General features: G+C 42.0%; 1 protein-coding gene across 1 annotated transcript; it reads left to right on the top strand.

Annotated features, from left to right (window-relative positions):
• The first annotated feature begins 1008 nt into the window (after positions 1 to 1008).
• On the top strand, positions 1009 to 20413 carry LOC118781855 (selenocysteine insertion sequence-binding protein 2-like). The gene is made up of 18 exons (XM_036534974.1): positions 1009 to 1191; positions 7010 to 7200; positions 8066 to 8393; positions 9770 to 9881; positions 10844 to 11070; positions 11299 to 11323; positions 11429 to 11529; positions 11953 to 12108; positions 12353 to 12451; positions 12790 to 12957; positions 13293 to 13434; positions 14941 to 15110; positions 15259 to 15364; positions 15743 to 15935; positions 16129 to 16349; positions 16940 to 17094; positions 18071 to 18290; positions 18841 to 20413. The coding sequence occupies exons 1-18, from the start codon at positions 1171 to 1173 to the stop codon at positions 19344 to 19346; spliced, it is 3141 nt and encodes a 1046-aa protein (XP_036390867.1). The 5' UTR covers positions 1009 to 1170; the 3' UTR covers positions 19347 to 20413.
• The last annotated feature ends 3102 nt before the right edge of the window (positions 20414 to 23515 follow it).

Raw genomic sequence — 23515 nt, 5'->3', positions numbered from 1 at the left:
TCTTGGATTTTTGTGTCTATATGTTTTGTTTTTGTTTGTATCTGCAATAGTAGTTGATAAGATACTCTCACCGCTTTAGATTTCACAAAATAAAATGGTGTTGCACAGATGTTGCATAACCTGCCTTCTGGTTTCTTGATTTAGTTTTGCGGAATGGAAAATGTGATGATACTGTAAAGTTTGCTTATGTATGATTACTGAAAATTATGGAGAACCGTCCTATCATTTGAACCACCAGGCATCAAAGTGAAGTTGAAGTGCTCCTCATCGTAGCTCTGCTGCTTGTACCCTTGGGCAAGGTACTTACCCCACAATTGCCTCAGTAAATATTCACCTGGTATAAATGGATAATGTTGTAAATCGTTGGGGATAGGAATATCTGCTCTGTGACAATAATATCATGATAAAACTTGGAAGGGGGCATGGAAGCTAAGTATAACATAATTGAAAGCAGTGAGTTTGTGACTGAAAACCCGTTTGAATTTTTTTTTGAAATGACAGTTTGCTTCAAATGATTTTGTTTGCCTAAATTTTGTTCAACTCTTTAAAGGCATTCCGTAAAACTGTATGCTTTCAAATGCTGGTTTGTCATGCTCGTTGTCTCCTCGCTATTTTCGGTATTGGAGGTTTTATTCTTGTGTTTATAGAAAAGATCGAGTTGTGGAAGACTGCACTTTTGAATGTTATGCAGTTTGCAGCAGTGGGTCGGAGTATCTTGCACAGTTTGTGCGATATTTATAACGTCTAAGCACCTGTGACACTTTCCATCGTGAATAAGTCTTTTAACAGCATTGCCCTACAACGTCCATCGCCCCTGGCTAGATTTCAATGCCCGCGGAAGATGATGTTTAAGAACCGAAAAAAATCCTAACTTGATTCACAACTAAGAGCATGTCACCTTGGCCTCGGCGGTAGGCTACTGTCGTATCATTTATGAGCTGCAAGGGCTTCCGTAGCAGATGACTCTCCACCCATTCATTTTTTTTCTGATTTCGCCGTAAAAAGCAGTTGACTGGGTACATAGCTGAGTGCAGGAATTGTGCTGTTGCTGTCAGTAGCTATAGGGTTTGAGCGTCTTGTATGGGGAACTTGAAGTCGACAATGAGGAAAATAGCATCCTGACGTTCGCAGCACACTCAAAGCGGAGCTGTCACGGTTCCAGGGACGGACATGGACCCTAACGAAAACAAGGTGAACAAGATTATGTAATGTAAATGCTGGGTTTTGTTGTGGAGTGTTAACGTTAGTTAGCTAGTTAGGCCCTGTGCGGCAGTGTCAGTGGGTTACTTTTTGTACAAACATTGACATAAGGAAGTCCAACTCATGTTTAAGATATGCAGAGTCAGTGTTGTGTTTTTGCTCGCTGGAAATCCAGCCGGCTAGCCAGTGTGCTAATTAACATCAGCGTCTGGGATTTGGTGTGATTTCATCTCCATAGCTAGGCAAGTTAGTCGTGTTTTGTTTTTACTTATTTTGTTTAACTAGGTTTTATGACTATTCTACAATATTCTACAGTAGATCCTTTGCAATCGTACTAGTTTGCCAGAGTCCGAGAGTTTGCTCGCTGTCAAATGCATCAACAGAAACGTATCAAACAAGTGTGCATCATGGAAGCCTACTCACCGCATTATTCTTCTGTACTTTTTTTAGACATATAATTTGTTGCGATGAATTTGTGGTCCTCGTAGCTACAGGAAACCTACAAGGTCCGTACAAGCGTTTACCTGTTACTTGTGGATACCTAGTGTTATTCTAGAATGTCTGGTCTGTCTACATTAATGAAATTCCAGTGACTTCCTCGTAGAGTCGGTACGCTGTGTTGGAGGGTCGCAGTCGCACTGTATAGAGATAAGTACAAGATAAATTCCAAATCCAGGGAGCTGGTCTGTAAAAGCATGAGAGAGTTTACTGACAAGACCCCGCCAGTCAGATCACCGAGGCTCGTAATTTTTCCTGAAGTGTAGATTGTATCTAACACAGTATCAAGCCTGGTTTTGACAATCCAAGGGTCTCTGCTTCCTCTGCATGTTCTGGTAAGTTATTTCACACATTCCTGTCTCCGTGAAAATAAGTTGATTTAACAAAATGTGTGTTTACCATCTTTAACTAATGTCCAGCTATGCCATCTATTCTGCTCTGATGACAAACATGTTTTAGCCTCTGCAGTCCATTTTGCTGTAGTCCACTTAAATGCAATCCTCCCCATTCCTGTGAATGTCTTCTGTTGAGAACAAAGACATAATTTATTTTCATAATCCTCCCTTTATTATTTGATACCCAGGACTATTCATGTTGACCCTCTTTGTACTGTAAGATCTTCTGTGGTGTCCAGAACTGGAAATAGTACTGGCAATTGTATGTGGTGTGATATTGTTAAGAAATAATGTATACCTCTTCTAATCATTTATTTTCCACATATAGTACTGTAGTATTGGCAGTGGATAATTTTATTTCCAGGGATTCCTGCCCATTACTGTATTTTTTTAATCTACCTGAATTATTTAATAACAAAATGTTAGCATGACCATAAATATTTGCATTCCATCAGTGAATTTAACTTTTATGTTACTATGTTACTAATTTCTTTATCATTTCTTTATCATTCAAAGGACAAAGGTTCTAACATAAAGAAAAAACCTTGTTATGAGGTAATCCCTACCTTGCAAAGTTTGGTTATTACCATTTCCACTATGAAAACCTTGTTGACAGTATCTCCTATGATACTGTTTTTTCCACACTTATTCCAAATTGCCCCAAAATCATGCATGACATGCAGGTTACCTAACTGGCCTCTTGTTTCCTGGAACAGTGTCATCCTGTTAATATATTGGTATTGGGTATTACATTGCCTTGTTTCCAGTATACCAGCATAGCTCACGGTTTTACAGTTTATTTCTCTCAAAGTCATTGTCCCCATCACCCCTTACAGCATTACGTAATACTTCCAACTGAAGCTGTGTAGGCATATTGTCTAACTTCTTCCCTGTTGAAGCTCTGAACAAAGTAACAGTTCAGTGTCCATTGTTGTATACCAAAAATCATCTTCTCTAACTCTTCATTAATTGCTACAGTCCATGGAAGAAAAACCAGGTTCACTTTTTATCCACCTCCAGAGCAAGAGTGCAGGCTAGCCTGGCCAGCTGATGTCATACGTAAAGACAATCTCAATCTCAATCTGACAATTTGACAGCGGCATGCCATTGCATTTCTTTTCCTGGACTGTATGTTTGTATTCTGTGCAAGGTGTCTGTGGTTATTATTCTGGCAGTCAAACATACACCTGGGCAAGGTCAGGGCAAAAATGAGGAAATTTAGCTGTAGTGATCAGACCATGTCTCTGAAAGGTCTTCATCTCTTGGCCAAGATACAGCATTGAGCACAACCCACCACTGAATCCAGAACTGAAACAGGGTGATTATTTCCAAAAAGAAAAGAAAGCATCTTTTACTATTCAGCTGTGCGCATCCAGCTGGCAGGTTAATTCTACTTCCAGCTGTCATTTATGAGAGATCTGTAGGAGTGAAAAGTCACATTCCCATTGATGTAATCCCGAAGATACAGATTGACTGCTGTACATGTTTATGGGCTGACAGCCTGGTAGCTATATCTAGAATAAGCTTGTGTCACTGAAAGGCTGTCTTACACAGTCATGTATCACTGGTGTCTTGTTTATTTAAAACTGCTGGGGATTTCTAGTTAGCCAATAGTATTTTAAGCACCCAACCCTTTACTATTCTGTCCCAATTAAGACACAACTTTAACCTGCTACCTCCTAAACCGCAAGCACAAGCTCTCTGCTGCTGGTAGTATCAGTTTGAGGAGGAACCTCCCACCCCATGCCATGTGAGCACATTGTTAATTAATTATCATCAAAGAAGTATGTTTTAAACTACATTTTCATGCAGTCAACAGTTTTGCAAAATTCTGGCTATGGTGTAACATGTTACCAGCCAGTGTCTGTGCCAACATAAAATTTGAGATGTCCAGCACTCCAAAACACATTCAGGGTTTGGCCTCTGCTGGAAGTTCATTGCAACAAAGACATTTTGCACTTATCAGCAGGAATGTAGGCTATCTATCCATTTATCTGTGTATTTGTTTACTGAAGCTTAGCAGCCAATTGGATATTTACTAGCGGTACAAGGAAACGGTTCTCCAAGACGATCTTACTGGAGTCACTGCATGAGCATGGAAGTGGTGATCATTCTGTTTGATCTTATCTTTCATCATATATTTGCAGTTTTGTTAAGGTCTGGCTTTGCTTCTTTACTCTGATCCTTTTTTATTTGGAAGTGGAAATGAAATCTTCACACTCGCTCATCACATGGTCATCCTATTAGCAACCTGATCAGTTTTATCTACATCTTATTCATGTCACTTAATAAATGCATACACCACAAAACAGGAAGATAAATGTTTACAGTAGCCAGAGTTATGACTGTTCTTGCTCTGTGGACATAGCAGAAAGATCAGACAGTATTTGTTGACATCTTGTTGGCAATGGGTGTTATCTGCAGACCAGGTTTCATGTAATTACCTTGAAATAGTCTTTAAAAGATGAAAGAGGCCAAGGACGGAAACTCTGGAGTGGAGGTTAAATGATCCCTAGTGTATCTGTCTTTATGTCAAGTCTGTCTGTCTGTGTGTGAACAGTACAGCCAAAAGAAAGTATATGGATTTGAGGTCAAACTTTGAAAAATGACCAGTGGGACAGAGAGAAATGAATCGGGCTGATGGGAGTTGTGCACTCTACTGGCAGTGGCAGTTTTGCATAGGCTAATCCTCTTTGCTCCAGTTTGAAACATTTCCTTCTGCATGAGGCTAGTGTGGTAAAGCGTAGTATAATCATGTCACTTGTGGGGTGGGGAGGGGGTGATGTCACAGACAAAGGCTGGAACTGCTGTCTGAGCTGTGTTAGGTCAAACTTGTGTTGTTACTCTGATCTTGTACTCACCCAAAGTCTTGATTCAGTCAGATGGATAATAATCCATGTTCTTAATTAGTAAGGTAGTAATTTTTATCCAGAAAGACATTTTATCCATTAAAAAAGACATCTTGGAACTGTCTCAATTTTACCAAAGATAATTGTGTGGCAAATTAGGAAGAAATATAAAAACTACCATCTCGTTCTTAATTGATCAGTTAGAAAAGCATAGCTTTAGATATAAGACAAACCTGCTACGGGTGGACAGGGGTTAAGTATCACTGACCTGGACCAAGGCATTGCATTTTAATGGTATTTAGACTATTGTTGATGCCCCAATTGCTCTCACTTAAATGTGAGAATGTGCTTACTGTATGATGCGTCAGTCAAAATCTACATGTTAAATAGTAGTGACTGACAAGGAAATCCTTTGTAAGTGTTGTTACTGGAAGTGGAAATGACTGATTATGTTTCACATTCATTTTTTTGTGGCTTTTATGTGCAGTTAGGAGGAGGGGAGGGGAAAAAGCCTACAGAGAGTTGTAGTCAATGAGCAGGAAACCCACAAGTATACATTGCATTTGTGGGCATTCCCGGTCAAGCAGATTTGGGGGCCAGACATTGAAAGGGGTGAATGAAAGGGGGGCAAGTTGTCTCTGTGAGGTGTAAAATATGAACAGGTCTGTCACTCTCTGGCAGCCTTACTGTTCAGTCAACCATACCAGGAAGTCTTTTGGTGTTTTCAGTTGGATCAGTGTCTGAAACATCGTTACCTATCTCGAGCATCGTTACCATCATTACCATGGGTACCTATGACATGAAATGACATGGACTAGTAAGAATAAGAGTAACAGATGGCTTTTGTCAGAGTGCACAAGTTAACTTGTGGTAGGGCTTGAATAGTGTTATGCTCACACTCACTGGTCTGGGAGTGTTGTGAGCCTGGTCTGACACTGTTGCTTGCTTACATTGAATGGATACACTTATGCTCTATTATGATGGATGTTGCTCTGGATAAGAGGGTCTGCTAAATGCATGAAATATAATGTAAAAGAGTTGGAAACATATTTTGAGCCACCACAAGGGTTGCTTGTATCTTATGTATCTTAGCAAGAAAGAGAATGATAAGTTATAAGAGTCACATGTGGAAGGTCATGTACACCAGTGCTCACTTGACAGCAGACACTACACTGTTTTTGGCTGAATTTGGTGTTTGATTTCTTGCCATAAATTTGTCCTTGTTTTAGATACAGTCAAAAGTCTGGTCAAACCAGGCAGCGATTGTTTTTACCTCAGCATTAAAGCATGTGTAGTGGTTCATTCCATGCCAGGTCAGCCAGAATAGTCAGATTATTCATATTTAAGAAACCCTCATGAGAAACACTCATGTTTTGAGTATTTTTGCTTAAGAAATATGACGGCACAGGTGAGGAGAAAAGTAAAGTACGCTCAGCATAGCTGAGTGGCACATTGGTCAAAGAAATAAGGTTGAGAAAAAAAAAAATCGTAAATGACTTTGAAACCAGCAATGTGATGGTGAAATATTGTTATGGACACAAGAACCTGTTGTTTGTGTAATGCAGACTGCCACATCTCTCTTTTTCAAACTCAGTTCTTTGGAATGTTCATAAATAGACTGCCTATGCATTTCAGTCCCTTAAAAGAATGACTTTCATATCCTGAAATGCTGCACTATTAATAGTATTATCTGTGGTCACAGTTTACTTTTTTAATTCAACAAAGACAGCTGTTTATTACCAGCATAACTACATAAACAGAATGTGAATAGTGAATAATGCAAATAGTGTTCACATTCTGAAAAAATGATGTTTGAGGTTTTTGAACATTTCTGTTATAGGATAATTTCTGATGTTTTATTATCCATGTATACAACTGTATAGATATGTATATTTCTGTATTTGTTTATTTATATACGTGTATATATATGTGTAGAAATGTATCTATATATACAGTATGTATGTGTGTGTATATATATATATATATATATACACGCAGGTGCTTAACACCTGTGCCTGTTTGCCTCTCCCATCAATGGTGTCTCCTGCCTTTTTCCTGTTCTGGTAGGATGTGAAGCTCTCCGTTGAGGTGGAGCCATTTATCCCTCAGATAAAAGGCGCAGATGGTGGCGTCCTGGTCCCCATGAGCTGGCCCAGAGAGGCAGGGTTGGGAGGTGGTGGGACTGGATTGGAGGCCACACCCATCCCAAGCTACCTCATCACGTGCTATCCCTTTGTCCAGGAGAACCAGCCGCACAGGTGCAGGGCCTGGAGCACGTATGGGGTGGTGGGGTGCTACCCATTATTCATTTCCATTTAAATGTAGTGTTCCAGTATGAGAAAAAAACTACTGCTTGTGGATGGTGTTGTACAGAGGTTAAAAGCTGTAACATGAATTCACGGTTTTTTGCTGATAGTGTATTGCTGTCTCACATTGTTGAAGATAATCAGCAAAATATTGCACATGCAGTTGTAGTTTTGTCCTTTTGTTCTTAAGGATAGTAGTGTGATGTAGTGTTGAAGGGGCAAAGGTTGTGGATTTAATTCCCAGATTGGCCACTGCTATTGTAATGATCCTCAGTAAATATCCAGTTGTAAAAATAGGTAATGTAAAAATTGTAAGATGTGTAAGTCACTGTAGATAAGAGCATCTGCTAAGCAAATGTAATGTGATGTCAGAGGATCAGAAATCTATGTCTTCAGCAGTTATCATTCTGTTTGAAAGGGTCTGCTATATACTAAGCTCTGCTGTGGTTTTTTTCTTCCCTTCCTTTCTGTTCTTATTCCGAGGAAGTGGCCAGTATTGAAGATGCTGTATTAGAATGCTTCTCTTAGTCCAGTAGCTCAGATGAAATGAAGAGGACTGTTGTGTGAACAGGAGTGCTCCATATGTGTGCCTGCCACTTTGTATTGAGATACCTGCCCATATTTAAATGCCTGTATGTGTGGTGATTGTGTATGTGTGTGCATGCATATGAGAGCGTGCACATGCGCATGCGTGTGTGTGGTACACGTATTTGTGCACGTGCGGTTTATGTGTGAGATGTATATATATGTGTGTGTGTGTGTGTGTATGTGTATGTGTGTGTATACATGCCTGGTTTACACTTGTCCTTCCCCCCAGCAGGCAACTCCCCATTTATAGTGGAGACCTGCGGTGGCAGCAACCCAACCCAAGCCCGGGAGGGCCTTACCTGGCGTACCCCATCCTGTCTTCTGCCCAGGCGCCCGTGACCAATGACTATGCCTACTACCAATTCATGCCTGCCACTTGCTCCCCCATGATGGGCTTCTACCAGCCCTTCCCTGCCCCCTTCACAGCCCCTGTGCAGACCACGTTAGTTAGCTCAGTGTCGAGTGACTGCGGTGACCGCACCCCACCCTCTGCTCAGGACTACAGCATAGCAGGCCAGAGGGGGAGAGGCCTCATCCGCACAGCTGTGCTGCCCAAGGTGAAAACTGCTAATACACCAACACTCATGCAACACTATGTACACACACGCACATATACCCACACAGGGCATCTCCCTCTCTCTCTCTCACCAAGCCACTGACACTGTTCTCATTTTAATTTTATTTAGCTATTTTTTTTTTAAACTTCAATATTAATATTACTTCTTGATACTCAGTTTATTTGCATGGTGGTTCAAAAGGAATAGCTATAAATTATTTTTACACAGGGTAAATTACACCTTGTTGTCAGTTCTTGGGCAATGATCTATGGGAATTAACCACAACCTGCATTAATCTTAATTGTTTCTTTGTATTTCGTACCAGGGTTTCTGTTACCCGGTTTTTGCCTGGTAAAAATTATAAAAACCGATAATTTAAAAACTTGCAAATGTCAAAGGTCAAAATGTCGTAGGTCAAAATGTATCTATAACGAAGGCTATCCCTAAACAGGACATTTGTGTTTTGACTGCGAAACAGGCTTTTAACAGCCTACAGTACTTTTTTTCCCCAAAAGGGTGCGCTCTTTTATTGCGCGATACTTGCTACTAGGCCCACTTCTCTCTGCAGAATCGAATTAAGACGCTGCTGTGAAGTCATCTGGAGGATGAGAGAGTGACGCGGCTTATGCACATTGCAAGCTGCAAAGACGCATTGGACATTTTTGATTTCAGGTCGGCAGTAGAGGACTTTGCCGCAATGAGGCTACCATAGGCTACCACGTAAGCCTAGCCTTTTTTTTAAACAGGCTACAGATGTTACAGGTTACAGATGTTTTGTAATAGCCTACATTTTAGCGGCTAATGCTGAGGTTTTATTCACTCGTTACTGTTCATTTTGCTTAATCGTTACTGTTCATTAAATAGTCAAACTGATTTGAGGTCGTTGTCATTCTTTTGTCAACCTAGGTCAGGGGTGGCCAACCCTCTCCTGGAGAGCCACATGTCCTGCATGTTTTAGATCTCTCCCTGCTCCAACACAGCTGATTGAAATGATCAGTTTGTTATTCAGCAGCTTCAGGAGTTCATAACGAGTTGAGCATTTGAATCAGCTGTGTTGGAGCAGGGAGAGATCTAAAACATGCAGGACATGTGGCTCTCCAGGAGAGGGTTGGCCACCCCTGACCGAGGTGTACATTATGTTTGCGTTTTGTAAGACAGACTGTTATTGAAACGTGACCGGTAAGTTTCAAATTTGTCTGGTAAAATAAATTCTTTCCAGACACCGGACCGGCAAAAAAAAATCCTAGCGGAAACCCTGTTTCCTATATTTATACATGAGCTTAACACAGTAGTGTAGATACAGATACAACATATGACCACTCAAAACACCCTTTCTGTTCACTTGCATCTGACTCTTTATGATATCATCTCTACAGCAGCTTTCTCAGCTAATGAGAACCAAAAGACAACACATAAGGAAGGAGAGCAGTTCCTCTGGTCCTGACGGTCGAAAGATGGTCCTCCTTGTGGATGCTGCCCAGCAGACTGGTGTGTGACCGTAATACTCCACCTGCAGCCCACACCTGCTGGAGTGTTACATTTGAATCTTTTTTTTAAGGGAAATGTCATCATTTATTGAGTGTTGAAGACTCCAGAGCCAGTTTTGCATTTGAGATACATATACATCAACAATAGGTTCACCTATTCTCCATGCCTGCAAAAAAGGCTAAATTGATCTGTGGATGAAAAGATTTGTGTGTGTCATTGATGGGCAAAACACTGCGATTGTGGATAGCATAAATAGTTTCATATGCTTATTAGTTTTCTGTATTCAAATACATTATTTTATTATTACAAAAACAGTGAAACATCCAACATTCTGTAAGATACCTGAAGATGTTATTTTGTGAGACAAAGATGCATTTGTCTCACATAACTACTGTACCCAGCTGTGATACAGTATAAAAATGTGGCTTCCAGCCTGCTAAAAGATGTCAGTAAATGGCTGTCCTTAAATTGATTTAAACTGACCTGCTAAATATGGTGCCTTCACTAGAAAAAAAGAATGAGCTGGCACTGAACATTCTAGAATTACAGCATTCTAGTGTCTACAGTAAATAAAAAATTGCACTAAAAAGGATGATAACAATAACACCTTAATGACTTTTTATGGACCTTATAGACTTTATAGTAGTTTTGTAAGACAAAGGTTCAACGCTTCAGGTCATATGTGGCATGGTAACACATTTCACTCTAGACCTCTGACTAGATTTTTATGTAGACTTGTAATTAGTCCTTTGGTGTCAGAGTAACAGGAAACAAGCTATTTCTGTGAAGATGAAAATCTGTTAGGGAGGCAGATTTTGCACAATGAGTGTGTGTGATTGCAGAGGTATTTGTGGAATGTTGTGCGTCCAGTCAGAAAGGTGTGTATGTGATGGGAAGGGAAGGGTGTGGTCTGTGACTTGGTGGGGGCAGCTGGATTGACCGCATTGCTGCCATGTTCCTAGATCTTAACGTTGAGGCCACTGGAACACCCCCTTTGGAGACAATGAGCCCACTGGTATGGAAGGGCCGGGCAAGGCGAAGACGTACACCCCAGCTGGCAGTGGCCGAGTCGTCCAGCGAGCATGGTGCCAGCGAGGCCGACATCGACAGCGACAGTGGCTACTGCAGCCCCAAGCACCACCAGGTTGTTGGAGCAGGCCTACGACCCCACGACCCCAACGACACCGCGGTAAACCTACCTCCTCTAAACTCAGTCTCACAGACTATCTTCCTCCAGCAGAGTGGAACATTATGCAATGCTATGTTCTGGAACATTCTGTGCTTCTGTGTCCTGTTTCCTCCTACATTCCCTAAAGCATTATCTTTCTGAAAAACATCCTCAAATCATTTCTGGTAAATTGACATATTTTATTGGGGGCGAGAACTAAATTATCTGTTTTTGTTGTTTTTGTTGTAGGGGGCTGAAGTGGGCATAATGACGGGTAAGGTCTTTTTTTATAGTTTGTTTGTTTTAGTACAAGGTATGTTAGAGTTGCTTTAAATATCTCATGTTGGGGCTGCTGAATCATTTGCTGTTTTGTGTACAGCATTGAGCTGGGTGAATGTGGCCTCGCAGAAGCCCTGGGTAGACAGAAATGCTGCCTTTCAGAGAGCAGGAAATGCACCTGAGCGCAGAAACTACCCTCAGGTAAAGTCTGCCCATGTGTGTCTCAGGTATGTGTTGGCTTTGCCTGTGCAACCTGTGCTTCAGCATGTCCCTGTCCATCAGGAATGCTCCTTCTCCATGTGCTCCAAACCTTGTGGCCAGGAACTCTGTTCACCTCTTTAAAAAAGAGTAACTACTACTGCTGCATTTGATATCACTGTGTACACTGACTTGTGTACTGAGTTTACAGACATTGATAAAATGGGTTAATTCAGCTAAAGGGCTGGGAAGGACTGTCCTAGCTAGGTGAGGTGAATTGAAAAGAGCAGTTAGGACACAGGAGTGTTGTCCTGAGGATTAACCTGTAACTTTAATGTGTCAGACAGTGGGGTGAGTCAGAAAGAGTCTGTGAGGAAGCAGTATGTCTGACACCCCCCCCCCCCCCCCCCCCCCCCCCCCTTTCAGCTGGATTTGCAGGTGGGGTACCGTGGGTATGGAGGCAGTAGCGGCACTCTGTCAAAAAGGGGGTGTGGTTTACAAAACAGGCTTCAGGAGGGAGCAGTACAGGCCACACCCCCTCATCCCACAACAGTGATTCAAACAGAGCCCCTTTATTTTGAGGTAGGATGTGCAAGATGCCTCAAGGATTGCACACTGTACCTTTCACACCTTAACCTCTTTGAATCACACACTGTAGCTTTCACATACCTTTCATAAACCTTTCTAAAATGCAAAATAACTACTAAGCCCTTCTGAAATATGAAGTGTACCTGTCACACACAAACCTCTCTGAAAAGTACAGTAATCTTAGCTTCCTGTGTTGGCTTCTAATCTCACTTGCTGACCTTGGTGTGGTTCCTGCCAGGATGAAGATGAGTTTCCTGAGCTGGTCCCTGAGGGATCTAGAGGATCTCCTGTGCTGAGCAAACCCGAGGAGGTCCAGCCCAAACTTGCCAAGAGCCTGGTAAGGATAGAAGGGCTCTGTAGAGACAGGTGTCTCCCTGCCCACCACACCCCACACTTGAACCAGCCATCGCACACCTGGGCTGGATACTCAAACAATTGAAGTTGAGCACCTTCTTCAATATGGATACAATGGCAATGCCAATTACTGAATTGCTTGGGGAAAATATTCAGTTGTACACAGTAATAAATGGATTTACAATTCAATAATGTGTAACAGTACATGTAGTGTCTGTTGTGTAAGTCACTCACATAATTGCATGGACATAATAATAAAAAGTGGTTTGGTTGTCACACTGGAAAGCATTGACACCCACCCCCCCTGCCCAAATCTTGCAGCTGGAGAACCTTCCAGAGAGCTCGCCCATCAGCATTGTGCAGACACCCATCCCTATAACTACTTCCATCCCCAAGAGAGCAAAGAGCCAGCGGAAGAAAGCACTGGCGGCTGCGCTGGCCACAGCACAGGAGTACTCTGAGATCAGCATGGAGCAGAGAAAAATACAGGTCCATCACTTCTTCATGTTGTTGGGAGTGATGCTGCCTGTTCGCCTTGCTAAGTGTGGTGTGAGCTGTTGTTACTGTTTTCCTTTTGGCGTCCTGCTCTGCCGTTGTGTGTATTGCCAGCTCTGCAATACTCTGTATAGCTGGTGTTTCCCAAGGGCAAGGAGTCATTGCGGTCCCATGTCAGAGGTTATCGTGCAGCTAAGTGCACAGATGGAGGCACTTTCCTGTGTTTGTATATATTTGTGTGTAGTATGTGTGTCCATGTGTACGGGGTTCCTGTGTGGTTTGTGGAGCTGAATGTAGGTGGTGTTGTCATTATTGTTTCTGGCCTGCAGGAGGCACTGAGGAAGGCGGCAGGGAAGAAGAGTAAGACCCCTGTGCAGCTGGACCTGGGGGACATGTTGGCAGCCCTGGAGAAACAGCAGCAGGCCATGAAGGCCCGACAGCTCACCAAAGCCAAGCCCCTGTCCTACACAGGTGACCTACTCTGTCTAACCCTACATTAGCACTTAAAGACCTCTTTCCCCTACACACTACCAATCACATGGTGAACATCTGACCCATAACTGCCCCTAACACACATTCCTGCCCCTGTTACACTCTTTACCAGCCCCAAACTGTCTCTCAAATAACTGCTCCTCACACATTGTCTCCTGTCCCTCAGACACCTTCTTTTGCCCCTCACAGAAACTGCCTTTCTGCAGCATTCTTTAAGGAGTGTCCCCTGGAGCAGATTTCCCCTTTCTGGCTGTGCATGTCTCCATCCTTTGGGTTCTTGTTTTCGTCTACAGCTCCCTTCCCCAGCTGCTGCATGTCTGTGCTTATCCATCAGCTCAGGATGGTGTGGACTGAAGGGCATCTCTCATCAAGAAAACATAGCGTAGCAATTTAGTTTTGTGGTTCTGTAACACAATCCTTGTTTGTTAAAGGGGCCCTATGAAGGCACATATGATTCCTTAAGACACAACTGCTTAAACACAACTGCTGAAACTCATAATCATTCACATATACGTATAAGTACTTATTAGTAAAGGTAACATTAATTCTCCAAGAGCGTGACATACTGTCATCAAGTCATGTAAGTGAAAACTATTAAGTCTTATGAGGGTGGTAATATGCCTAAGAAACTCTTGTAAATATAAAAAAATTGGCCCTGTGAAATTGACAATGACAGGAGGACAAGTTTCCCTGGCACATAGCCCCTTTACAAAACGGGCTACATTTTGCAACATTGTTTTAAACAGACAGGGAATGGAGGAGGTTCACAAGTTCAGACTGTAAGTGGAGCTTGTGTTTGTAATGCAGTAACAAGATTTGAAGTCTAATATGGGATTTGGGGATGTTGAGCTCATTAGTTTCCTCACCACTCTTGAGAAGACCTGTTGCCGTGGTAATTTACATCAACCCATTTTTGTCTCTTCAAAGTGCATTTATGCCCACAAAATTATTTCCACAGAGTTGGAATTCAAGATGCTCTTTTGACTTGTACCATTGTCCTATATTATATTCAGTGGCACCATATTTTTTTGGAGGTGTGATAGTTGCTTGATACTGTCTGCTCCTTAACTGACTGTGCTCTTAAAACTGGCACCATAAATCCTCCTCACTCCCTCGAGTCCTTGCAAAGCTTGTGAGGCTCTGTTTTCATCCTGGCCATTGTTGACCAGCATATCTATTTTACTATTGCTATGGTAACCACACACTGTAGTTGCTGACTAAGCACTGTATCCAGCGACAGTGGTCAATGTTGTTCAGAATTTTCTTTAACAATTTTGTCAGCAAATATAGGGCAAGTTCTGTATATTTATTACTATTTATTTATATTTAGGGCAAAAACCCAGGTCAGTACAGTAGATAATATGTAAAGTGTAATGTAATTTGTAAAGTGTGTATGCCAAGTAAGCAATTAATAGTTTAAAAGTTTTCCTGAGTCACTTGTGTCAATTGTGTCACTGAGTCACTTGCTCTGTTGTCCTCCACTAGTGGGCACCACAGGGCTCTTCAATAGCAAAGACTCAGATAGCAAGGCAATGACACTGAAGAGCCAGCGATATACTGTCCCCCACAACATGCTGGACTCCACAGCCCCCAGGGTGAAGAGAGGGAAGGAGCGGGAGGTCCCCAAAGTGAAGAGGCCCACCACACTGAAAAAGGTGGGCATCTTGGAAGCAGAGGACTGTATAACTCTGAAGTGCTCTATATAACAAGTCAGTTGCAGCTTTGCAATGGAAATAGGGTATAATGAGCCAGCCTGATCTCTGCTCTGTGCTTGTATCTAATTCTCTGTCTATGTTATCTCAGATCATTCTGAAGGAAAGAGAAGGAAAGATAAGCAGGTTCTCCCTGGACCAGAGCCCGACAGGGCTGGAGGAACAGAGGGATGAAGAGCTGCATTCCCAAACGTCCTGCCCCAGAGGGTGTGTCCCAAAATGGTGAGCTTAGGGACCCCTGTGGGACTCTTATTATATCGCCCTGCCCCCTTCATCTTCTCCATCTGTCAGTTAAAGAAACATGTGCCAGCTGCATCTGTAAGTGTTTTTGACAAAACACAGGATAACTTTGTTGCAAAAGTGACCTGATTTGTTGAGCATCTGTGGTAAGAATTTATGCACTGTTTAGAAAGGCAAATAACAGGGCATGGAGAAATATGGCCTCAAAATTGATTGAGTCCTGTGTGGTAGCCATGTTACTTTTTGAGCTCAGTAAGTGTTCTCACTTCCATTTTTCTGACAGAAATGTCCTGTGTTCAGCGTGTTGTTGTCCCCAGTGTCTCTGAAGTTGTTAGTTTTGGTTATGTGTTTGTTTGCTCTCACAGAGAACAGACTGAGCATGCCCAGTGATGTGTCCCTGTCTCCAGCCAGTCAGAACTCTCTGTACAGCATCACTCCCATTTCGCAGGGCTCACCTGCTAGCTCTGGGATCGGTAGCCCCATGGCCACCTCCGCCATCACCAAAATCCACAGCCGGAGGTTCCGGGAGTGAGTAACCATGCCCCTTCCCTCAAACCCTCAGCACCGCTTTTATTGGTTTTGGTCATTCCCCCTGTTAATACATGTGAATGTGTTATCCCATTTGTAATGTCTTCTGTGACTGGATTTGTTGATACTGTCTGTTTTCAAACACACACGTGTGTGTGTGTGTGTGTGTGTGTGCGTGTGTGTGTGTATACAGGTACTGTAACCAGGTCCTGAATAAGGACATAGATGAGAGTGTGACACTGCTGCTGCAGGAGCTTGTATGCTTCCAGGAGCGGGTCTACCAGAAGGACCCCACCAAAGCCAAGGCTAAGCGGCGCCTGGTGATGGGGCTTCGCGAGGTCACCAAGCACATGAGGCTCCACAAAATCAAGTGTGTTATCATCTCGCCCAACTGTGAGAAGATCCAGGCCAAAGGTGAGATCTATCTGTGTGCGTGTGTGTGTGTGAGAGAGAGAGAGAGAGCTGAGGGAATGCCACACAATGAGAGAGCGGAGTGGAGTGGATCAGCACTTGAGACTCCTCGTGTAGCAGAGCTGAAATTAGTAGCTTGTGTGTCTTGCATAAAGCTAGTAGGGTAGCAGGTGGCAAAGTGGATTCAGTGGGAGACTTGGTTAACTTGTGTTGTTGCTTGTGGAGCAAGGGGCAAATTGCATTTAGCTCAACTGGTAACAGTTGGCCATTACAGTTGGACGTGTAACAGGAACAGAGGTTGGAATCACACTCACAGAGGTGCAGACTTCTTTCACCTTTGTTACATGTGTAGTTTAGATTTCAAATCTAGAATTTACATTCTGTCTCTGTTGAGATGTATTTGAATAATTAGAGCAAAAGAAGTCAAGGGATCCCTAAATTTTTACCCCAGTCCACTAGAGGGCTGCAGATTTTTGTGTGTTCACTGTGCCATTACATGAAATAATCTACTGGAAAGACATCAGTGTTTGACATAACTGCAATGGAGCAGTTGATCAGTGCAGAAGTGATGTCTTTTCCTGTGTGCTGACCAGGGGGTCTGGATGAAGCCCTGTACAATGTCATCACCATGGCGAGGGAGCAGGAGATCCCCTTTGTGTTTGCACTGGGGCGCAAGGCGCTGGGTCGCTGCGTCAACAAGCTGGTGCCTGTCAGTGTGGTGGGCATCTTCAACTTCTCTGGCGCTGAGGTACAGAACAGCCCTTTGATCAGTCAGCCAGAGAAACCCTATTACCAGTGCTTGTTGTGAAGGTTGTTACAACTTTTAATATGTAACCCTCTTTGACACTATTTTTGTGTGTGAAGACAATGATAACTATTATCTAAATTGTAGAGGTGGATTATAAAATAAACCATGCATCTAGTAGAAGTATTTATTTCATCAGCTGTCGTACTAGCTGTGAGATGAGTGCTGCTATTTGTTAACTAGCTTGCCAAAAACAACAGCCAGCTAGATAGGTGTACTTGCAGTGAATGTCTGTTCAGATATAGATACTGTGTGGTACTTCCAGGTGACACAGCAATATTAACTGATAAAAATGTGAAATAAAATGACAGACAACAGTACTAAATGGCAACAGCATGAGTTAGCCAGGTTACTGTGGCTGGCCATATAGATAGCCAGGTTTCTTCAACCCTATGTCCATTCATCTTTGTCCACGCTCATGTTGTACTTTACACAGAAAGTAAAAAAACAACATATAAATATAGCTAATCAGATGTTTAAATAATTAATAAGGCTGCATAAAACGCTCCCTCCTCATAACAAACTTATGGCAACATAGTACTGTATTTAGAGTGAATAAATAACCGTTGGCATATAGCACAGTAACAGTAATATATTAAGTCAACAAGCAGTTACAGGCAATTATTTGCATAATTTTATAATTATTTTATGTTATTCACTTTACAACTTATTCATTCATGGATTTTAATATTATGCTGTCAACATCATTATTTATGTTTTTTAATCTCTACTGCTGTTCTGCTCCACCCATTTGGTGGTTCATAAAGCCTTATCCCTTCCCTTCTCATTGTTAAGAGAAGGGATGGGCAGGACTCAGTGGCTGAGGAAGTGGAAGTGGACCCAAAGGTTGTGGGTTTACAAACCCTTGTTGTATGGTTGCTGCCCCCTCCTAATGTCCTGACTGTGGCTGTGTCCCCAGGGCCTATTCAGCCGGCTGGTGTCCCTGACAGAGGAGGCCCGGAAGGCCTACAGGGACATGGTGTCAGCGCTGGAGCAGGAGCAAGCCGAGGAGGCCCTGAAGAACATCAAGAAGGTCCCGCACCACATGGGTCACTCCCGGAACCCCTCGGCTGCCAGCGCCATTTCCTTCTGCAGTGTCATCTCTGAGCCCATCTCTGAGGTCAATGAGAGAGAGCATGGTATGTTCTGTTGCATTGCAGCATGTCTGAACTGCTCTTATGATGGCCCACATAGAACAAAAAAGCAAAAATCTCCTGCGTGGTAGGAAATGGATTTTTTCAATGAGAGAAGCAGTTTTGTTGTAGTTTTTCAAAATACCAGATATATCATAGCATTATGGTACAACCTTGCATGTACATCAGATCATATTTGTCAATGACAATGTATAGCAGGTCAGGTTGAACAAAAAGGCAAGGAATACAACAGTAGGATTTATAAGGAAAGCAAGAAGGGAATTGATACATAGAGAGAATGAAAAAAGTTAAGTGTTACCACACCAAACACCAACAAATGACTGAATAAGTTCCCCTAAAACTTACTGTGTCACTGTGGAATATCTGGTACGGCAGGTTAGTAAAAGTGTGCTATAATATTTTTTCAAAATAGCTGATAAATCAGAGCTTTCTTGCTGTTGATGTCTCACCCAGCTGAATAATGGGCAGGGTGAATGTTATTGCACTTGCCTGAAAGCTTTGCCAACCCATTTTGTTCCTTTTGTTCCCCTCTCAGAGACCAACTGGAGGAACATGGTAGAGATGCCGGATGATGTGGAGGCTGAAGAGAGCGAAAGGGAGACATGTGGACTTGGCTCGACCCCCACAGCCCCCCTGTCCACAAGGGAGGAGGGGCGACCTGATGACCGACTGGAGCAGGCATCCCAGCAGAGCACAGAGACAGGGTCTCTGGACGGGAACAGCCGAGACCCACGGATCCCCTCCGTCACCAGCACCGCCAGCACACTGGTGCCTGGAATGTTGGAGGAAGAGGAGGAAGAGGAGGAGGAAGAGCCTGTCTCTGCCCAGGCACCCTCCTTCAGCAGTAGGATCGAATCCTGGGTGTTCGAGACACTAGAAAATCTGCAGTTAGGTGCAGGGCACAACAGCAGTGAGGAAGAGGAAGAGGAAGAGGAGGGGGAGAGAGGGTGCATTGATGAAGAAGAGCTGGACTCAACCGAGCTGACTGAACCAGGGTTTGACATGGTAGATCAGCTGGAGCTTAAAAATGCCTCATGTTGACTCTCTCCACCCACTTTGTGCTGTGATGCTGCTGACTTATCTCAGGGATCAGAAACACACCAGCCAACACATAAACAACACAATAACCAGCCAAGGCACAAAAACAAAAACAACTCACTGACCCCCCTGCAAATTTCTCAGCCACACGCCAACATACCAACACACAGACCATTCAATACTCAAACTAAACAAGTCAGCACATGCCCTTACAACAACCAGCCTGATGCTTGCACAGAGCACCTTTTACTATTTATTTTTGATATATTGATACCCTTGTTGTCAAAGAGATATTCAGAATCACCATCATGTGCTGCCCAGATTTTGGCAGGACTGTTTTTAATGAGAGCAGTTTTGGTTTGTGTAAATGCTTAAAAATGTATATATAAAAATGTGTTTGTGGTTAGACCTCATTCTGACCTGATTGTGCAAGCAGTTGAAAACAACACGGCCATTTTGATATTCTGCTCATGTAGCGCTAACCAGCACTGCACACAGCAAACAGAAGTAGTGGGAAGCAGCCACAGCGTGGGACTCAGGTGGTGGGTTCCTGTTTTGGTGGTGTGGTGAGTGGCTCCTGCCTTGCCCTCATAATCCCATTTGTAGTATCCAGGGGATATATGTGACAGTGTAACCCAGAGCCGGATAGAAGCAGCAAAGAGAGCACAAGGGCTATGGTCTTAATTAGGCCAGCAATGGCTGCACTTAAAATGTTTTACTCATTTTTATATTTACTTTACTTGTTCTTAGCATGTGAGTTCCTGGGAGTGACCCTGAAAGCATGCAGTAAGATCAGTGTTCCAACTCAGCTGATAATGTAGTGCTGTAACATGCAGTCATACTACTGCATAAATGTATAAAGTGCTGTGAAAATTCAGTTGGCATTCTCACCTGATGGAAATAGTGTGAAGGAAAAAACTACATTCAGTGTTCTTGGCGTTTGCTCAAATCTCCAGAATTTCCAGAAATGAAGCCATCTTAGAAAAGGTAATGTAAATAATATGGATATAGGCAAATTAAACAAAGCTGAAACTTGCAAATTATTAGTGTACATAGTATGTTCAGGTAGCGCTTCCATCCAGTTGTCTGGAGTGTTTGTTTTGTTTAGTTTAAAATGGGGGGGGGGGGGGGTGTGATTGTTTAAATGCGTTCTGTGATGTTGAATCTAGTTAGTACTCATTTTTTGTTGTTTGAGTTTTTTCCTCAAATTCTTATGTATATGGTGTGGGCTTCACTCCTGGTGTATATTTTTCAATAATGTCACTCCAGTCAGGCCTCTGTCTGCAGTTGTGCATGTGCTGGTCCTATAATTTGACGTCATTCTCTCAGCTACCTATGAAAGGATATCATTTGAATTATTAATTTCATCAATGATCAATGCTACCTGTCATTTAAATAACTGTATCTGTTCAGTGATCAATGTTACTTGTCCTTTAAATATCTGGACCTGATCAGTGATTGATGTTGCTGGTCATTTAAATATCTGGACCTGATCAGTGATTGATGTAAGCAATCTTTTGACTTTATTTTATGGCTTCAACTGCAGTGTTACTGTTTGTTAGGTTGTTTGTAACAATGTAACCTAACTTGAGCTAAACACCAGTCATGGTTTACTCACTGCTAGAAGCATACAGCATTAACAAGATAATCATAAAAAATGTAAACTTTTAAAATGACCAGCTGTGATCACATAGCAGCATGCTCCAAACCAGTCTCTTTATCATGATCTTGAATTTATGGTTCATTTTTACCTAGGAAAAGGAGTAGCTCTTCAGCTTTCTGATTCAAAGAGAAAGGGAGGTTGTTTGATGAAGGTTAAGGGGTTTCTTTCAAAATAAAAATACATTACATGAGTACAATACCATGTGGAGCAAACAAAGGCTGCCTACATTTTTACCTACATATACAGCATGGTTCAGTGCTTCTTGAGTACAAATGGTGTTACTGAGGCACAAAGTCACCACTCTGAATATAAAAGCTACTCAACTGCTAGTTTTTCATGTATTTGCCTGTTTTGAGCACTTTGTGCTCAAGTTGTACCCATTGTTTCTTAACATCTTTACTGGGAGCCCATCTCCTGTTTTTAATGTTTTTTATTAATATTTATTCTTATTTTTTCATATGGCTTTCTGACTATGAATTCTATACCAAATTTGAATGATATTACCTTTGAACACTGGTGGTGTATGAAGGCAACTGATTGAAAGACACAACCTCTCTCTCCACCCCCATGAACAATAACTAATTTATGGTATTAATGTTCATAAAATTGTTAAATAGTATCATGAAACTAAACACAATGGGTTTTTGCATCTTTCCATGTGAAGCTAAACATAGCTTGAACCATTTCTATAATGGATGATCAATTTTATATTTTGCACATTGAAGTTTTCACCTGCAGAACAGTGAGGAAGTAAACTTTTGGGTTGATTTTTGTCCTGCTCTGTGACACATATGCATATTTAAGCAGAAACCTGTGAGATAGGCCAATATTATCAATGTTCTGGCATGTAATGTAGGTCTTCGTTAAGTGAATGGTACATTGCACTCGCGTTTCTGTTTCATGTATACAAGTACCCCAATTCATTTTTATCAGTGAATAATCGCAAACTGCATTCTTTGCACATGTAAATATTAGTAATCTTCTCTTGACAAATGTGAAAATGAATCTTTTTTTATGATGTACCTTTTTCATTGTGTTGGCTGTTTTTAGTACTAGTCTAAGGATGGTTGAGCCATGTGCCTCTTGTGTTGTAACTGTTACTCAATTTGACTGTCCTAACTGATTATTAACATGATTAAAATATGGTGTTTCAGTACACTGTTGGTTGTATAACTTGTGTTTGCACTGTATAATGAGGAAATTATCCATTTTGTGTGAGCCCTGCCTTAAAGCTGGTAGTTCTACTACCTGTCCAAATTTGGAAACTTCTCTTGTTCAATTATTACGCAGTGACAAACTGTGAAGTGCACTGATGTCAGCCTTTGAAGATAAAGTTAACAACATAATCTTCAATAGCTATCGTTGCATAGTATCCCACTTGCAAATAAAGCTACTGCACCGATAACTTAAAAAATCCTAAATGAGCAGGACAGTTCTCATTAAGACAAAGTCATTCAGAACGTACTCAGAATGAGGAGTGGTGACAGCGTCTTTACGTTTTTAACCAACCAATCAGAGAATCCATGTTCTTCCCGCTGGGTCAGGCGCCATCTTTCAAAACTGCTAGACAACAATAGTGCTTTTCGGCGCCTACCAACTAGCAAGGTTCCTCACCCAGTTGAGCATGGCTTCCTTAGCTACGATTGGACCATACCATGCTGCACGTGCTTTAGTCTTATTCTGAATGGCTTTCATCACTGTCATTTGAGCTGTAAAAGCTAGCAGGTCAACGCGCAATGGGTTAATTGTTGCTATGCGGACGACAGGAAGGCGTATTACCATTGTGAAGAGACAGGGATATTAAGGGATATTTTAGATGTTAATGTTGTGTATTTGTTCATGTTAGACGTCAGTGATCTGTTTGGTTTCAGACATTAACGGTAGGTTATTTAATTAACGTTGTCTTGTTATTACATTACGCAACGTCCCTGGATGATTCATTTTGTGTTTGTTGGTAGCAAAAATAGTCAGTTAGCTTAAGCTAACGTTAGCTTCCCGATTTCTACATTCTCAAGCACCTTAAATGCCATGTTGATAATCGGGCCAGTGTAGGTAACTAACCTGTTTAGCTAACAAACAGTGTTGGTGGTGGTTCTCTTGTATTATTGCTGAACATCTTACCTAGTTAAACAGCTAACCTAAACACCTAGCTAGCCTAGCTAAATACGTGCCGTACTCCGTTTCTGGAGGTTTTGATTTACCCGGTCTAAAAAATTAGTTTCCCTTGCATAACTAGAGCTTAATTCTATTCAACATTAATGCATCCATTTATGTCAGTTTCTTAAAGTTTAGAGCTAGCAAGAAAGTGTACTAGAAAATGTACTTTCTTGCTTGCTAAATCGTGGAGTAGGTCGTTAGCTGATTTAATCTTCTAAATGATCATTTCACTCTTCGAACTCCGTATTAAACTGCATGCTTGTATTGTGATTCACTCTTCATCGGGTAGAAACTTTTAGCTGTTAACGTCCCTTTGTGGAGACGTTTCTCTTATTTCTTAGATACAAAGTCA

Source organism: Megalops cyprinoides, chromosome 8, assembly GCF_013368585.1.
Source record: "Megalops cyprinoides isolate fMegCyp1 chromosome 8, fMegCyp1.pri, whole genome shotgun sequence".
Classification (NCBI taxonomy): Eukaryota; Metazoa; Chordata; class Actinopteri; order Elopiformes; family Megalopidae; genus Megalops; species Megalops cyprinoides.
The sequence above is the reverse complement of the archived record's forward strand: the minus strand, read 5'-3'. Positions and strand labels throughout refer to the sequence as shown.

Bases quoted from the DNA above. Each gene is read 5' to 3' on its own strand.
- LOC118781855 (XM_036534974.1), top strand. From the start codon at position 1,171: ATGGACCCTAACGAAAACAAG. The intron at 12,958-13,292 runs GTCCATCACTTC...TCTGGCCTGCAG, and splicing joins TGGAGCAGAGAAAAATACAG to GAGGCACTGAGGAAGGCGGC. The intron at 13,435-14,940 runs GTGACCTACTCT...GTCCTCCACTAG, and splicing joins CAAGCCCCTGTCCTACACAG to TGGGCACCACAGGGCTCTTC.